This window comes from Lithobates pipiens, unplaced genomic scaffold (genome assembly GCF_037356315.1).
Source record: "Lithobates pipiens isolate NorthernLeopardFrog02 unplaced genomic scaffold, aLitPip1_a1.2 Scaffold_16, whole genome shotgun sequence".
Classification (NCBI taxonomy): domain Eukaryota; kingdom Metazoa; phylum Chordata; class Amphibia; order Anura; family Ranidae; genus Lithobates; species Lithobates pipiens.
In genome coordinates, this window is record NW_027507748.1 from 275,874,739 (window position 1) to 275,890,408 (window position 15,670).

At 41.3% G+C, this 15,670-nt stretch overlaps 1 protein-coding gene across 2 annotated transcripts in view; it reads left to right on the forward strand.

Moving 5' to 3' along the window:
- Window positions 1-15,670, forward strand: part of SPDEF (SAM pointed domain containing ETS transcription factor) — a 41,040-nt gene that overhangs the window by 11,762 nt on the left and 13,608 nt on the right. For both annotated transcript variants that reach the window (XM_077481442.1, XM_077481443.1), the window contains 2 exons: window positions 11,552-11,749; window positions 12,944-12,991. In XM_077481442.1, the coding sequence (XP_077337568.1) occupies window positions 11,552-11,749; window positions 12,944-12,991 (246 nt within the window). The remainder of the gene's footprint in view (window positions 1-11,551; window positions 11,750-12,943; window positions 12,992-15,670) is intronic.

Genomic DNA, 15,670 nt, shown 5'->3' on the forward strand with positions numbered 1-15,670 from the left:
CCAAACCAGGGGTGGCACAGTGGTGTAGTGGTTAGCACTCTCACCTAGCAGTAAAAAGCGTCACTGGTTCGAATCCCAACCACGACACTACCTGCCTGGAGTTTGCATGTTCTCCCTGTGCCTGCATGGGTTTCCTCCGGGTACTCCGGTTTTCCCCCACAATCCAAAGATATGCAGGTAGGTTAATTGACCTCTGTCCAAAATTGGTCCTAGTACATAAATGGGGACCTTAGATTGTGGGCTCCTAGAGGGTAGGGACCGATGTGAGTGTGCGATGTACAGGGGCAATTGTAGACATTCACTCAGGTTGAACTGAATGGACTGTCTTTATTCAACCTTAGAAACCATGAAACCACATGGTACTACCATACTATGCACCTTGGTGCCCACAAACACACTGCGTTTGCAATCTGCACTTGGAGTGCCATGAACAATACATTGGCACCTGCATGCAGTTCAAAAGGGCGGTATGATCAGATTCAATGGCCTAGGAGACCACCGTGATAGAGCATTCCGTTTTTGAACGCGCACAGCAAATGCTGTTCATGTGCAGACTAGCTCTTTCAATCTGAAATTCGGTACAGATTGAAAAGAGATGGGAAGGGATGGAGAAGGTTACCTCCTTCTCTTTGGAAAAAAATGGCCTTATAATCTCTTTCCTATTAATATCATTGGTAACAAATCCAATTTTTACCAGCAAGGCCAGTACAAATACTGGCAAGACAGCAACTCTAAAGGGGGGGGGGGGGCAAAAGTAACTCTACTGACTCATTCACTCATTCATGTGTGAAATTTAAGCTTGAGCTATTGAACCCTATACATGTTTTTGGGTTTTTTCAGCAAAGCAGTAAAGCTTAACCTAATAATTATGTAAAAACAGCTTATAGCTCCCCTTTTTGGCTGCAAAGAATAAAATGTTAATATGCAATTTTTTTTATATTAATATTATTATTTTACAGGATTTATATAGCGCCAACAGTTTATGCATAGCTGTACAATATAGGAGGGGGGGCAGTACAATTACAATACAGTTCAATACAGAAGTAATAGGAGAGCCTTGCTCCTGGAGCCTTACAATCTAAAGGGAGGGGGAATTGGTACAAAAGGTTATAGCTGCGGGGGATGATCTGATGGAGGTGACTCGGGGACAGTTCTTAGGTGGAGGTGGGGTAGGCTTTCCTCAATAAGTGAGTTTTCAGGGATCGTCTAGAGGCGGACAAGGTAGGAGCTGATTGTTTAGCAATAAATATAATAAACTAAGCATTCCCTTTAAATTATGATTTAGCTTTTGTGCAAAAGGGCTGAGTATGTGGGTTAATGGGAGTTGACTGTAACGGTAAAGAGGCATTTTGACCATTTCTGAGTAAATCCTTCAGATCCATTGATACTTACACTATATTGTCAAAAGTATTGTGACACCTGCCTTTACATGAACCTTAATGGTGTCTTAGTCCACAGAGTTCAATACTGAGTTGGCCCACCCTTTGCAGCTATAACAGTTTCAACTCCTCTGGGAAGGCTGTCCACGAGGTTTAGGAGTGTGTCTATGGGGATGTTTGACCGTTCTTCCAGAAGCGCATTTATGAGGTCAGGCACTGGGGTTGCACAATGTTTCCTGGCTCGGAGTCTCCGCTCTAATTCTAATTCACTCCGAAGGTGCTCTATCGAGTTGAGGTCAGGACTTTGTGCAGGCCAGTCAAGTTCCTCCACCCCAAACTCGATCATCCAGGTCTTTATGGACCTTGCTTTGTGCACTGATGCGCAGAAAAATCCACACCATAATTCCCCCCCCCCCACCAAATGATGTGGACCAGTGCACAAAGCAAGGTCAATAAAGACATGAATGAGCGAGTTTGGGGTGGAGGAACTTGACTGTCACATGAAAGATGGGTCTCATGCTTCCCTATACCAGGAAACACTGCTAAAAGCTTCTTCAAAGTGAACCATGCTTGCCAAAATAACAAGTTCACTTTTCTGTAGGGGCCCTAAGCATTTACTTATCCTCCACTTGCCCTGCACATTAATCTACTGCAAGAGCTTAGGAATATGTACGATTCTTTCCACTTCCCGACAATGCATCTCTGCTTGTGCAGGTCCTCTTATGTACGTACAGCCCACTCCTGCTTACGTCTCTTCTGCACATACTGTCTGCTGTCATATCCTCCACACTCCTCCTGCCACACTGTCTTCTGTCAGATCCTCCTGCACATACTCCCCCCATTTACCACACTTCTCTCCTGCACATATTTCCCCCTTTTATACCCTCTGCACTCCTCTTCTGTTTATACTGCCTGCCGTTACACCCTCCAATCCTGACTATACTGCCCGCTGTCATACTGCCTGCACTGCTCCCTTATACATACCGCATGCTTCCTCCTGCACATGCTACCTGCTGTCATACCCCCTGCACTCCTCTCCTGCACAGGCTACCTGCTGTCATACCCCTGCTCTCCTCCCCTGCACATGCTAAGTGCTGTCATATCCCCTCCTGTACATGCTACTTGCTGTCATACCCCCTGCTCTCCTCTCCTGCACATACTACCTGCTGTCATACCCCCTGCTCTCCTGCACATGCTACCTGCTGTGATCTCCCCTGCACTCCTCTCCTGCATATGCTACCTGCTGTGATATCCCCTGCACTCCTCTCCTGTACATGCTACCTGCTGTCATACCCCCTGCTCTCCTCTCCTGTACATGCTACCTGCTGTCATACCCCCTGCTCTCCTCTCCTGCACATGCTACCTGCTCTCATACCCTCTGGACTCCTCTCCTGTACATGCTACCTGCTGTCATACCCCCTGCTCTCCTCTCCTGCACATGCTACCTGCTGTCATACCCCCTGGACTCCTCTCCTGCACGTGCTACCTGCTTTCATATCCCCTGCACTCCTCTCCTGTACATGCTACCTGCTGTCATACCCCCTGCACTCCTCTCCTGTATATGCTACCTGCTGTCATACCCCCTGCACTCCTCTCCTGTATATGTTACCTGCTGTCATATCCCCTGCACTCCTCTCCTGTACATGCTACCTGCTGTCATACCCTCTAAATTACATATACTGCCCACAAAGTCACTTCTTTATTATTGTTTATTATAGTGCATCTCCAGCCATTCCAGTTATGGAGGACTCTGCTAGTGTAAAATAAAATGTTTACACTGAAATCACACACTTTTTACAAAGAAGTATGTTTATACACACTTTGTATATATCAACTGCACTCACCAGTAAATGTACTTTGCTGGTAAATGAGTACATTTCAGTTATTTCTCAGGGGTAGAAACTGTTTTGTTGCCTCCAGACACAGAATATTCAAAGCAGTTAAGTGGGAAAGCAAGTTTTTCTAGGTGGGGTGAGAAAGTAATAGGCTAATGTTAATATGTATGTAATTAAGCAGCTGTGTGTGTTTGGATATATTATTTATTCTTTTTTTACATTTATATACAGGATTAAAATGACTTTTACTTCCCTTTGTGACCTGTCTGATTGCACTGTAAAGGCTTATGGAGATGGGCGTTGCTTTCTTACATTTGACGTGTCTTTCAAACACGTACCAAACACAGGTCAGCAGATTCTCATTTACCTGAAAAGAAACTGATCTCTAGGACTTGTGCCAGGAAAAAAGCAGGCACTGGGCAAGTAACTAGTCACCAGTATTGCCTGGGGTCACCCTGCAGCTCATATTTTCCCCAATACCGATTGTGTCTCTGTATAGAGGCAGACATTTTGATCGAGGCAGTGTCTTGCTTCTTCATTTCAGAGCCTCTATGAAGAACAACAGCAAGAGGCACAATACTATTGCCGCGTATACGTGGTCGGAATTTTGGCCAGGAAAAGACCGATGAGAGCTTTTCATCGGAAAATGCGACCGTGTGTATGCGCCATCGGAATTTTGCTGGCCGAATTTCCGCCAGCAAAAGATTGAGAGCAGGTTCTCAATTTTTCAGACGGAAAAAGTTTATATCGGAAATTCCGATCGTGTGTATGAAATTCTGACGCACAAAAACTCACACCTGCTCAGATTCAACTACGTGATGGAAGCTATTGGCTACTGGGTATTGAACTTCCTTTTTCTAGTCCCGTCGTACGTGTTGTACGTCACCACGTTCTTGACGATTGGAATTTGGTGTGACGGTGTGTATGCAAAACAGCTTGAGTGAAATCCCGTCGGAATTCCGTTGGGAAAACCATCAGAGCGTTTTCCGACCAAAATTCCGATCATGTGTACGCGGCATAACAGTCAAAGGCAGTAGTGCTTTAAATCTGTATTTAATCAAAAACGGAAATATAATGTATCTCAGCTTACCAATTTTTATATGGTGATCTGGCCAGTAACACGCATTCTGGATTAAAATTGGGCCATGTGCCGCAACTGGGAGCCAAGCATTAGGCTCATGGTTGTGGCGCGGCCCCATTGACTTGAATGGCCGAGTTTGACAGGTGGTAGTGCCTGTCAACTCAGTATGCGTTACATTTCTTGCAACTCTGACAGAAACCATTGCAGCTGTGACAAGTGAACAGCCTCCTCTGGCTGTATTTTACATTTTATGTGGGTGGCCAGAGGGCGGTAAAACCATGACTAAGCCTCCTATATTTATTGCCCTCCAGCCACTTGTGTGAAAAAGGCTTTAGCGAGTCTACACTCTGGATGAAGCAGTAATGGAGGCACCTTTGGACAGCAGCCGTGTCAGTCTTTGGAGAGGGTAGTATTAAGGCCTGTACACACGACACGAAAATTGGATGAAAAAATTTGTACGACCAGCTGTCTGACGATTTTCAGATCGTTAGTATGGTGCTTTCGATGGCTGATTTTGCTTTTTCAAACTATTAAATTTTTGTCGGATGTGAACTCAACATCTGATTTTTATTTTATCAGAATGGTTTTCGTATGAAAAGAAATCGTAAGAGCAGGACTACGCATGCTCAGAAACAAAAGAATACATAAAAAACTATTCAAACTATTCAACACATGACGTCACTTACGTTGTATTCTGTCGTACGAAAATTTTCGTATTGTGAGTAACCTCTTCACTTTCGACATGAGACTAGCGTGCCACAAAAAACGGGCGCTCGGGCGTCCAAAAATCTAAGCATGTGTACGAGGCTTTAGATACACCAACAGATTTATATGGACTTGACTAACTAAAGCCAAACTCCAGATAACACTTCTTTTAAGCAGCCACTGCAACAGTTTTTTCTCTCTTTTGGGATAAAGGTTTTACATAAATGAACGTAAGCTGATGATGAGGCTTCAGGCACAGGAGGTCCTAAGCACCCTCAAATATCAGGAATTGCACTTCATGAGGAATTCCAAGGAATTGGTACATTTTTGAGGGTACTTTTTAGGCACAATTAACAATTACAAATTTTTTTTGAGGACAAACAGTTCAGTTCAACTATTAACAGTGGAGTGTGAGTGAAAGCTTCTGGGGCTAGATTTGACCCACTTTGCATTAGCAGATCCTATTATTATAAGTATTTATATAGCACCAGCAATTTATGCCGCACTATACATATATTTGTATATATTGTGCATTCATATCAATCCTTGCCCTCAAGAGCTTACAATCTAAGGTCCCTAACCCACATTCATACATATACTAGGGCCAATATGGACAGGAGTCAATTAACCTTGAACTGACGACCCTGGTGCTGCCAGGGCAAAGTGCTAACCCCATGCTGTCCCCCATTTCCTATTAAAGCGGTTGCATACCATAAGTTTTTAATTTTTCATAATGTGTTAGTATGCATCACATACTAGCACATTATGTGAAACATACCTTAAAACGAAGCTGTACGAGCGTTGCGATGTCAGTGCTGCAGCCACTTTCATTTTCACCCACCTTGCTTCAGGGAGCCACCATACACGACACAGGGCTCATAAGGAACGGCACGGATGGACATTCCTTCAGCGTACATGCACCAGTGATGTAACAGGCTGCATATAATGTAAATATCTCCTAAACAGTACACATTAAGGAGATACAGTGCCTTGAAAAAGTACTCATACCCCTTGAAATTTTCCAAATTTTTTCATGTTACAACCAAAAACGTAAATTTATTTTATTGACATTTTATGTAATAGACCAACACAAAGTGGCACATAATTGTGAAATGGAAGGAAAATGATAAATGGTTTTCACATTTTTTTACAAATAAATATCTGAAAAGTGTGGCATGTATTTGTATTCAGCCCGTTTTACTCTGATACCCCTAACTAAAATCTAATTGAATCAATTGCCTTAAGAAGTCAACTAATTAGTAAATAGTGTCCACCTGTGTGTATTTTACCTCAGTATAAATACAACTGTTCTGTGAAGCCCTCTGAGGTTTGTTAGAGAACGTTAGTGAACAAACAGCATCACGAAGGCCAAGGAACACACCAGACAGGTCAGGGATGACGTTGTGGGGAAGTTTAAAAAAAATATCCCGAGCTTTGAACATCTTATGAAGCACTGTTCAATCCATCATCTGAAAATGGAGAGTATGGCACAACTGCAAACCTACCAAGACATTGCCTTCCACCTAAACTGACAGGCCGGGCAAGGAAAGCATTAGTTAGAGAAGTAGCCAAGAGGCCCATGATAACTTTGGAGGAGCTGCAGAGATCCACAGCTCAGGTGGGAGAATCTGTCCACAAGACAACTATTAGTCCTGCACTCCACAAATCTGGTATTTATGGAAGAGTGGCAAGAAGAAAGCCATTGTGGAAAGAAAACCATAAGAAGTCCTGTTTGAGAAGTCATGTGGGGGAAACAGCAAACGTGGAAGAAGGTGCTCTGGTCAAATGAGACCAAAATTGAACTTTTTTGCCTTAAAGCAAAACACTATATATGGCAGAAAGCTAACACTGCACAACACCCTGAACACACCATCCCCACCGTGAAACATGGTGGTGGCAGCATCAGGTTGGGTGGATGCTTTTCTTCAGCAGGGACAGGGAAGCTGCTCAGAGTGGATGGGAAGATGGATGGAGACAAATATAGGGCAATCTTAGAAGAAAACCTGTTAGAGTCTGCAAAACACTTGAGACTGGGGTGGAGGTTCACCTTCCAGCAGGACGATGACCCTAAACATGGAGCCAGAGCTACAATGCAATGGTTTAGACCAAAGCATATTCATGTGCTAGAATGGCCCAGTCAAAGGCCAGACCTAAATCCAATTGAGAATCCGTGGCAAGACTTGAAAATTGCTGTTCACAGACACTCTCCATCCAATCTGACAGAGCATGAGCTATTTTGCAAAGAAAAAGGGGCAAAAATCTCACTTTCTAGATGTGTAAAACTAGTAGAGACATACCCAAAAAAGCTTGCAGCTGTAATTGCAGTGAAAGGCGGTTTTACAAAGTATTGACTCGGGGGGGGGGGGGGGGGCCTGAATACAAATGCACTCCACACTTTTCAGAAATGTATTTGTAAAAAATTTAAACACCATTTATCATTTTCCTTCCACTTTACAATCGTGTCACATTGTGTGTTGGTCTATCACATAAAAGCTCAATAAAATACATTCACGTTTTTGGTTGTAACATGGCAAAATGTGGAAAAAATGTAAGAGGTATAAATCCTTTTTTCAAGGCACTGTATTTGCACTACCTATAGGAAAGCCTTATTATAGGCTTACCTATAGGTAAATCTCAGCAGAGGAAGTTTACTTCCTCTTTAAGGTATGTTTACATTGCGAGTAAAATACAGCCTTTTGCTGCATGTTACATATGACAACAATGGCCGTTTACATGAACCTAATAGATACTTACATTTTGTATACAATTTTTGTATAATATCACACAATATCACTATTTACTGTGAATGATATTAATAATAACAATGCACTGGTACATTGTTAACAAGTCTTAATTTATAAAAAATAATTGCCGAAAATTTCAACTAAGTTAGTGATTAAAACTAGGGGAAGCCTATGAGACCTAGGTGTTAACACAATTAATCAAGTTAGTTTTAAACGGTTTTATGATTTTTAGTTATGACATTTTCAGACCATACATTCAAAGCACTTAGCAATGCAATAAAAAAAAAAATCTTACATTCAAACCTCTTGAATGTACTCAGAATGCATAACTGAGTTTGACAGAACTGAGAAAACCTGGTAAATGTATGATAAAACTGGGGGATTAAAGAGGCCAGCATGTAATTGAACATATATCAACAACAACATAGAGCTCATATAGCCCTTTTGGGAGGAATTTCATGTGTGTAATATTTGCAATTGGGAAGCTAGGCCTATTTTAGTAAAGGGAAAAAGTTGTCAGAGGGCCACACAAAGTAGAGAAAAACTGCCTTTAGAAAAATTTACAAAGACCGTTCAATTATGAAGCCCTTCATAGGCATCTTCTTGAACAAAATTGTTTAAAACTAACCTGCCAAAGATCAGGCCATCTATAATGCAAAAGTAGAGTCATAAGGTTGTGGTAGATCAAGGTTGTATTTACTCATTTACAGTATGTGGTTTTGATCAACCTGCTTCCATGGAGGGCAAAACAGAATTTTTTGAATTGCCTGCCTCTCCTCAGCAACACATACAGTACTTAGTTTCTTTACTTCCCTGCCGCTCTGTTTGATAAATGCCCAATACTTCCAAAAATTGATCACCAATCACCAGTGCTGTCACATGCCTATTGAGTATTAAGTGACACGTCGTTTACACGAAAAGCTATGCCAGCTACTTGCAGTTAAAAGGAGTGATAGGGGGCAAAGAAAGAGTAATACTGCTGGGAAAAAGACATTTAAAAAGTGAACCTGTTACCTTACCCTGCATGAACAAAGCACCGGTTTATATTAAGGGCAACCAGAAACTCATTGGCACCTATGCGTTTTAGCTCAGATCAGTGTTTGCACACAGGTTAGCCATTGTTTTCATTTGATAAATATATACATATTCTTTAAGTTTATGGATGAATTTTATTGCATAGTTACATTGGTCTGGCTTGGATGGGTCCCCCCTGAAGATCAGAAAACAGCAGATTTTGAGACAATGAACACCAATGTCAGGAGTATGTAATGTACAATATAGCATAGATAGTAGGGGTCAGGAGTATGCAATGTACAATATTGCACACATAGTAGGGGTCAGGAGTTTGTAATGTACAATATAGCATACATAGTAGGGGTCAGGAGTTTGTAATGTACAATATAGCATACATAGTAGGGGTCAGGAGTTTGTAATGTACAATATAACATACATAGTAGGGGTCAGGAGTTTGTATTGTACAATATAGCATACATAGTAGGGGTCAGGAGTTTGTAATGTACAATATAACATACATAGTAGGGGTCAGGAGTTTGTAATGTACAATATAACATACATAGTAGGGGTCAGGAGTTTGTAATGTACAATATAGCATACATAGTTGGAGACAGGAGTTTGTAATGTACAATATAGCATACATAGTAGGGGTCAGGAGTTTGTAATGTAAAGAGGGCAAAGACCAGGAATTTGTAACATACAGAGTGCAGGGGTCAGGAGTATGTAATTGCAACCTGGTATACAGAGTGCATGAGTGTTTAAAGTGTAAATTGTAAACTTTTTTTTATTAAATAACAAATATGTTATAACAAAGCAGCCCTGAGCTTCCTCTTCTCAGACGCCCTGCTGGCGCTCCTGGCTCCTCTTCTTGGTGTGTCACCAATAACTTGGGTACGATCTGCCTGCCCCTACATGGATTAAATTTGATTCAGATATGGCCAGCTTAACACATTACAGAGTGCAAAATTCAGGCATATCTAACATATGGCCCCATGCACAAAGTACTCATTCAGCACCCATTCAGCCACCTTTTAAACAAAATTCTCCCCCTCCAGCATATCTCTCATGGCTGTCTGCAAGCCACAGCAGACAGGCAAGGAGATTACTGCAACCAAGTAATGCTACCAGATTATATAAGAGAAACAGCATTCAGAGTGAAGTGAGAGGGAGACTTCACAGTCTTCCTGTCATCTTTGTCATGTGACACATCAGAGCCAAACAGGAGCCTTTTTTTTGTGGGGTTTGTCAGCTTTGTGCTGCTCTGCAGGTGTTCCTGTATAGCTGCAAATAACACAACCCATAGCTGTCCAGGGACAGGAGCACATAGTGGTAAAGTTTATATGTCTTTAGCCCAGGGCACCGGGGAGGAAACCTAGCACTTGTCCTAGTTGCTGGACCTAGTCTAGAAACATGAGTAGTGAAAAATGATGGATGTTTTTTTAACTTTCAAAATATTATTGGAAGCTTTTACAAAGAATAGATTAAAGTGATTGTAAAGTCTTGTTTTAAAAAAAAATAACAAATGTTATAGGTACCTGCTCTATGCAGTTGTTTTTGCTCAGAGCAGCCTGTATCCTCCTCTTCTTGGGTTCCTCTTCAGTGCTCCTGGCCCCTCCCTCCTGTTCAGTGCCCCCACAGCAAGCAGCTTGCTATGGGGCACATAAGCCGTGTCACAGCTCCCTGTGTCAATTCAGACATGGAGCCGTGGCCTGGTCCTGCCCCCTCTCTCCTGATTGGCTGACCAATTTTAAAAGACAGAAGCGCCACGTATTAGGGGGCTGAAGCGGACTGCTGCACACATACATTTTTTTTTTTGCATAGAATGCATTAAGATAAAAAAAAATCTTCTGCCTCTACAATCCCTTTAAGCATCAATGCAAACGTACTGCAGTCAGCAGAACAAATAAACAAAACAAATTAGATACATGAAAAAGTTATACCCACGATACCAATCTCAAAATAATAAAGTCAACAACAATTTGTGTGGGGATCAATGTTCTTCCTCCTGATGCACCGATAAGGCGGAGATGGAATGAAATCAACATTTTTATCCTAGCTGTTAGGGGTGTCTGTTTTTTTTTTTTGCTGCCTCTAAATGCCCCTGCATGTTGGCCTATGTGTCCACTCACACATAGACATTTAGAGGAGTTAAGAGGCAGAAATAAAATCCTCACAGCCAATGCAAATACTTTTTCTGCTTTTGACAGAAAAAAACACTTGATGTGTGTAAATGTGTAATGCTAGGTGTGTTTAGCGTTTGAGCGTTAATTCTTTGCAATAGCTAAAATAAACGATTATTCTACTGCCATCTATTCTTTAAAAAAATGTTGATTATGGGACTGTATAGTACAATTGCAGCACTACATGTAAATAAGAATTTAAGGCGTTTTCAAAAAAGCATTTAATTTACATTTTCAGAACATTTAACATAATTGCAAAACAAAAAAGCATGAAAGGAAACCTTCACTTACGTGTGCTTAGGGTATCATGATCTTAAAATAAACAGCCCTGCATTCATAGTTTTGATTTTGCATAAGCTTAACCACTTAATATTTTAACGCAAGCTAGTTAAAAAAATATTTATGTATCAGTGCCTGTGAGCTGTGTTTTTATATATATATATATATATATATATATATATATATATATATATATATATATATATATGCAAATAATTGTGTATTTAGTAATTTGCTACAGGCAATAAAATGGAAATCCTATTTTAAATATAACTCATGGGGTTGTTCTAAAAGGTTATTGTCCTAAACGTAGTGCTTTCTTTTGTTTGATCAGATCCCATGGAATGGTCCTCAGGTAATGTTCAGAAGTGGATTCTATGGACAGAGCACCAGTACCGCCTTCCACAAGTGGGTCGTAGCTTTCAGGATCTGACTGGAAGAGACTTGTGTGCCGTAAATGAAGATGGTTTCCGAGACAGGTCTCCACTGTGTGGGGATGTCTTGTATGCTCACCTGGACATATGGAAGTCAGGTAAATCAATAACATTGGAAACCATATGTTACACGATTGACGCTAGAATTCTTTTCACCTATCTTAAAGTGCATGTAAAGTGCATGTAAATCCCAACAACAAACTTCTCCTAATTTCTAACTTTTGGGCTGTTAACCTCTTTTTGACAGCAATATGGAGGGCATATGCGTGGTTGGAGCCTGGGAGCTCCATTGGCACCTCCAGAACTGTGACCAACCTTTCAATGGCAGCTCACGGTGAACTACCAATGATAGGGTAGGATTGGGTCACAATAATTTCAAAACTGTGCACCCTTCCTACTGGCCTTCATCATGGCCCATTTATAACACCAACTAATGGTTAAATATACCATTTAAAGAATTTTGCTGGTCACTTCAGATATTTAAAGCTAGTTATCGCAAAGAGACGATGCAGCCCTCATAGAACTTCTACAGAATATTCATTGTCTATGTGGAGATAGGACTGTGGCAGTGTTGAGTAGTTAAGGTATTATACCCTCAACAGTTTTTATTTTAACATATTGAGCACAATAAAATAAACATTTCTCAATAAACGGTTTTTTGAGATTCTTATCCTAGCACTTGAAGTTTACGATGCTTTTCAATGCTGCTGGCTCTCTCTCAATGCTGCTTCCCTGAACCTCTGGTCTTCAAAGGAAAGAGTTAACAGTGGACAGTACAGTCTCAAGTCTGCTGTTTGTTAGCTTGGAGAAGGAGGTGGGGAGGAGTGATTTGCTATCCTAGCATATGTGGCTGTGTGTTTCTATTGATACACAAAATGTAGGGAGGCTCCATAAGATACTCCAAAAGAAAGAATCCACCCTGAAATAGGAAACATGGGGCAGCAGTCATGGCACCAGCTTAAACAGGAAAGTATTTAAGGAATGAAAGATAAAGAAGCAGCCCACTAAATAAATGATTATATCAGCTGTTGCAAGAGCTTAAAAATGAGGGTCTGATATCACTTTAAGCAAACCAAAATTGGGCAGGGCTGATACCACTAGGTACTCAAAATTCTGTGTGTTGTTATCCTACAACAGGAATTAGGAGCTGAGTGCATTTCTGTAAGATCGACAGATTTTATGCACTTTAAAGGGATAAAATATGGGCATGCGCATATATTGTAGAGAAATACAGCATATATTTTAATTACTTTGTCCTGACTTATGCTTTAATGTTGCTTTTGTCTCTGCAGCAGCTTGGATGAAAGAGAAGACAGGATCTAGTGATATGAGATACTGTGGTAAGAGATAAAGTATACCACCTATGTTGCACATATGGCAACAGATATTACTGTTTTGAGTAATTCTCTATACCCTTTTGGGTTGTGGACACATCTAATATAATTCATTAATGTGCAGCACTGATGTTTACAAGGTCAAAAAACTAGTGGGCTGAGCCTACTAGCATCTTACATGTCTTTTTGAATTCAGTAGTGATGAGAGCTCTCCTTAATTTTTCTTGGTTCCAGTACATCCCATCTTAACTGCATTCCCCATAATATAACATACATTCAAAATTCAACAGAGAGCTTGTGATTCCACCATAATTGCTCAGACGGGTGTGCATACCCGAAAATGTATGTCTAGAGATCTGACCATCTGTGTCCGTTAGGATAATTTGTAAATTGATTTACCTTTCTCATTAATTAGCGTATATGTAATACAGTACAGTGAGATTTAGCAGGGTTTTCAAAGTGATTATGGATTGGACCAAAGACTTGTCTTGTGATTCTATACTGCGCAATGTCTCTTTCTTTTAAGCAATTAAACAACCATACTGGTTATGGTGAGGTAGGCTAAAGAGACCAAAAAGCCTACCCTCACACACACATTTAAAAGAGAAGTATGGGCTTTGCCGAAAAAAAAAAAATACAAAACCTTATACTCACCTAGATGGAATCGGAACAATGCTGCATCTGTCTGCTACCGGCTCTGCAGAGAGAACTGAGCGATCAAACACCTTGATTTCTCAGTTCTACCCCTCTGCCGAGCATGGAGCTGGGGCTGTCAGTCTTTGGCTCTCTTCTCTGCCCCTCCAGCACTCACTGGAGTGATGGGCTGTGGAGGGGGTGGGAGGGGCTAGCTCGGGCTCTCGGATCACGGAGAGGCTGAGCCAGGTGCTGGGCCGGGCTTTTGGTTGGTCGGGATCGTTTCAGAGGCTGGACTGGCTTTGTGACAGCAGCCGACAATGGGCTTTAGCACGTTGTTGGCTGGAAACAGGTCACAGGAACAAACTGCATTCCTGTGATCCATAGGAGAAGTACAGCCAAAAAAGCTTTAACTAATGAGAAACATAGTAGAACCTTCCTAAAACAGAAGGTATGTGAGTGTTTCACTTCCATGGCAGAACCCCAAAAAATAGTTTATTCCCTTTTCAGGCTAGTGGGCAGAGTCATGCAAATATTCCTTTTATGCCCTGGTGGCCAAATGTACACCCAGAAGCCCTGCTTTATAGTACAGATAAAGCCTTTTAATTTTCATAAATCAGGGCACAGAAATTAGGAAAGTCAGACGATGCACATGGTTTCACCATGCTCCCCACAGTCTTGGAAATCAACCAGCATCCTGGCAAATTATTATGAGAACACACAGTTCCCTGATCCAGAATATGTAGTGATTGAAAACTACAGCAAGCACACCCAGGCACTGGTTGTCATACCCTGCATTCTCATCAGCCACCACTAGAGGGAGACTCACATAGATACAGATTCCTATTGCTGGTAAAAAGACCTCTTCTTGCCTTTGGCAGAAATGATAACATCCACAGAAATACACTAATCAGCATGCAATCAGATTTTCCATCTCCTGTTAGCCAATTGTTGCAATTACAGAGAGCATGAGGGTGCAGCCATAAGATTCAATCTCACACAAATTAGCAGTGAATTCACAACAGAGCATACAGGTACTTGGTAATGCAATAATACTGTCTCTTTAGGAGTGATGAATTCTTTGCTTAGCACACAAAAGGCCAAATTAGTAATTTGTTTATGCAATATCCCTAGGTAGGCAGTACATAGAGATATATGCAAAAGTAATTACAAAAAAAAAAAACAAGAAATAAAATGGCATACAAAAGGTTTGGCTATTTGCTAAAAAAATAGAAAGGGAGAAAACAGAAAAAAACTTTATTGTTTAGGCAGTATCGTTTTAGCCCATTGGCGGGACAAAGCTATAAATTCAGCACCCAGCTTGTTAAAAACAAGCTCTAGGTGAATAATACTGTTGATTTTGTTGCTATCTAATTTATAGTGGTAGCACGGGGGGACAGACACTTTCCCCTTGGTCAATCACATTTGAAGGTAGTGCCCTGCTAGGTGTAAGTAATAAGGAAATTGTTACCTGATATTTACCATAATTTCCCCTTCCTGGCTTATCCTCATGTCAGCAACAGTGGGGTTGCGGCATCATGGGTAACCCACGGAAAGGTTTTGGCATTTGATTTCTGCAAGGCAGCCAGCTGGAGTTCTGAGTCTACCTTTGGGCGACACTACAAACTGGATGTAGCCTTAGCTAGTTTATCTAATTTCAACTCTGCTGTTGTATCTGCAGCCTTAAACAACTCTGCCCACTTGATGCCTGAGGACCACCTTCTACCTCAGAATAAAAGACAGAGAACCCTACCCTCGGGTATTCCATAACTGGACTTCAACAGGACATGAGAGGGAAAAAAGTTTGCTGACATTAGGATAAGAAAAAATAGAGCAGGGGCAAAGAAGACCCCCCCACCCCCCCCCGAGAAAGGAAGTCACGGGCGGGCCAGGCTGCTTATCAAGGGAACTTTATTATTGCACAATTAATGAAAAAAAATACAAAAACTAGATACCCACTGCCAACACCTAGACTAATATTAAATAAGACAATGTTGTCTATATAAAAGCAGCTGCGTCACATATACATCAGGCACACACACACCCCATATA